The sequence below is a fragment of the Brassica oleracea genome, chromosome C1, assembly GCF_000695525.1.
Source record: "Brassica oleracea var. oleracea cultivar TO1000 chromosome C1, BOL, whole genome shotgun sequence".
Lineage (NCBI taxonomy): Eukaryota > Viridiplantae > Streptophyta > Magnoliopsida > Brassicales > Brassicaceae > Brassica > Brassica oleracea.
The window spans coordinates 12,873,661-12,875,926 of record NC_027748.1 but is presented as its reverse complement, the minus strand read 5'-3'; the positions used below and the strand labels follow the sequence as shown (position 1 = coordinate 12,875,926).

At 47.0% G+C, this 2,266-nt stretch overlaps 1 protein-coding gene across 1 annotated transcript; it reads left to right on the top strand.

Annotated features, from left to right (window-relative positions):
• The first annotated feature begins 521 nt into the window (after positions 1–521).
• LOC106331963 lies at positions 522–1,193 on the top strand. The gene has a single exon (XM_013770406.1). The coding sequence runs from the start codon at positions 522–524 to the stop codon at positions 1,191–1,193; it is 672 nt and encodes a 223-aa protein (XP_013625860.1).
• Positions 1,194–2,266: the final 1,073 nt, after the last annotated feature.

Here is a 2,266-nt window from a genome sequence, read left to right as displayed (position 1 = left end):
AGGATAACTACAAAGATCGACGAAAAATGGAATGATAAACTTGGGCCAAAGGCAAAGAAGTAAATGGGCCACTGACCTATCGAATTTCGGTTCCCACAGTTGGAGCAGAAGAAAAGGGATCCAAGAATTTAGACTTAGAGAACTCCTGCTAGCTTAGAGAACTTAGAACTTAGGTGGTTAGACTAGCAAGGCAAGGCTTAGAACGTTTTGCCACCTTTCTGTTCTGCTTTCGTCTAGTTAGCATATCTCTACTCCTCTCAGAGAAGTCCTGTATTCATACTATTTCATTAATAAAACGCCTCCGAGCGACTATTTATCTTTATCTTGCTATCTATCTTTTTACGCTCTGAAAGTGATTACGCAGAGAATTCAGACCTTAAGGAAAAATCGGGTTTTCTTGGTTTTCCTCCATACTCATTCATTAATATCGACGGTGTGAATTCCGGTTTCCACAGTTTGGCGCTAGAAGGAGGGGGGTCGAATTCTCTAACTCAAAAATCACAAACGATTAAAGATACAAGATGTCCGCTCCAGTAGCTCACGATGTCGTCTCTTTCAAGGAAAGAGCAACGGCCAACCAGGTCAAACCTCACAACGATCTCCTTTTCATCGAACTGACCATCCAGGACATCGATGTAGCAAGAGTGTTGGTCGACACCAGATGCTCGGCCAACATTATCTATAAAAGCACCCTCGAGAGAATGGAAATCGACCTGTGCGCCGTCACGGAAGGTCCCAGTCCAATTTTCAGACTCTCGGGAGACGCTACTATGACCCTCGGCTCGATCAACCTCTTGGTTAAAGCTGGGAGCGTCGTAAAAATCACGGAATTCCTGGTCGTCGATCGCCCAACATCGTACAATGTAATCATTGGAACTCCATGGCTAAATTCCATGAGAGCGATGCCATCGACGTTCCACCTATGCCTTAAATTTCCAACCCCTCATGGAGTCAAAACAATTCAAGGAGACCACAGGATGTCACAAGTATGTTTCGCCGATGAGTTAAAAAGAAAGAAATTTGCGATCGAAGCTTCCCACAAGAAGAAAAGAAAGCTGACTCTCGACGAGGGCGCCCCAGAACAAGACTCGGAAGTCTCTTGGCAGTCACAGAGGGTCGAAGCTCTGGAAGGGAAGCGTGAACCAACTTGCGAACCGGTAATCTCGATCTGTCTCGACGAATCCCGCCCATAACGATGCGTCGAGATCGAAGCCAACCTCTGCGAACCATTGAGAACAGAGCTCATAGCTTTTCTTATGAAGAACCTCGATACGTTCGCTTGGGCCGCGGAGGATATGCCAGGAATCGACATCGGCATAACATGCCACGAACTCAACATTGACCCGACCTACAAACCCGTAAAATAAAAAAGACGGAAGCTAGGACCAGAGCGTGCTACCGCGGTAAACGAGGAAGTTGAGAAACTCCTCAAAGTAGGGTCAATAACAGAAGTCAGATACCCGGATTGGCTCGCCAATCCCGTCGTGGTCAAAAAGAAAAATGGCAAATGGCGAGTATGCGTCGACTTCACCGATCTCAACAAGGCATGTCCAAAAGATTTCTTCCCACTTCCGCACATTGACCGACTGGTCGAAGCAACAGTAGGGAACGAACTTTTATCGTTCATGGACGCCTTCTCCGGGTACAATCAAATCATGATGAATCCCGACGATCGCGAGAAGACCACATTCATCACCGACCGCGGAACGTATTGCTACAAGGTAATGCCTTACGGTCTCAAGAATGCGGGCGCTACTTACCAGCGACTTGTCAATCGAATGTTCTCCGAACAGCTCGGAAAGACTATGGAAGTGTACATCGTTGACATGCTCGGAAAATCCCTTGACAAACACGACCACATATCCCACTTGGAAGAGTGCTTCGCAAGGCTGAACCTACATAACATGAAACTAAACCCGGCAAAATGTAGGTTCACAGTCGCATCAGGAGAGTTTCTCGGTTATCTGGTCACGTATCGCGGGATCGAGCCCAACCCCAAACAGATAAATGCACTGATAGAGACGGTCTCTCCAAAGACAAAACGAGAAGTCCAAAGGCTAACCAGAAGGGTCACAGCTTTGAACCGTTTCATCTCACGTTCGACGGACAAGTGCCTGCCTTTCTACGACACGTTGAAAGGGAACAAGAAGTTCGAATGGTCGGAAAAGTGCAAAAAGGCTTTCCAACAGCTAAAGCGTTACCTGGCCACTCCTCCTGTTCTCGCGAATCCAGTAGAGGGAGAACCTCTATTCTTATACATCGCGGT

Excerpts from the sequence above, each read along its gene's own strand:
- LOC106331963 (XM_013770406.1), top strand. The coding sequence starts at position 522 with ATGTCCGCTCCAGTAGCTCACGATGTCGTCTCTTTCAAGGAAAGAGCA.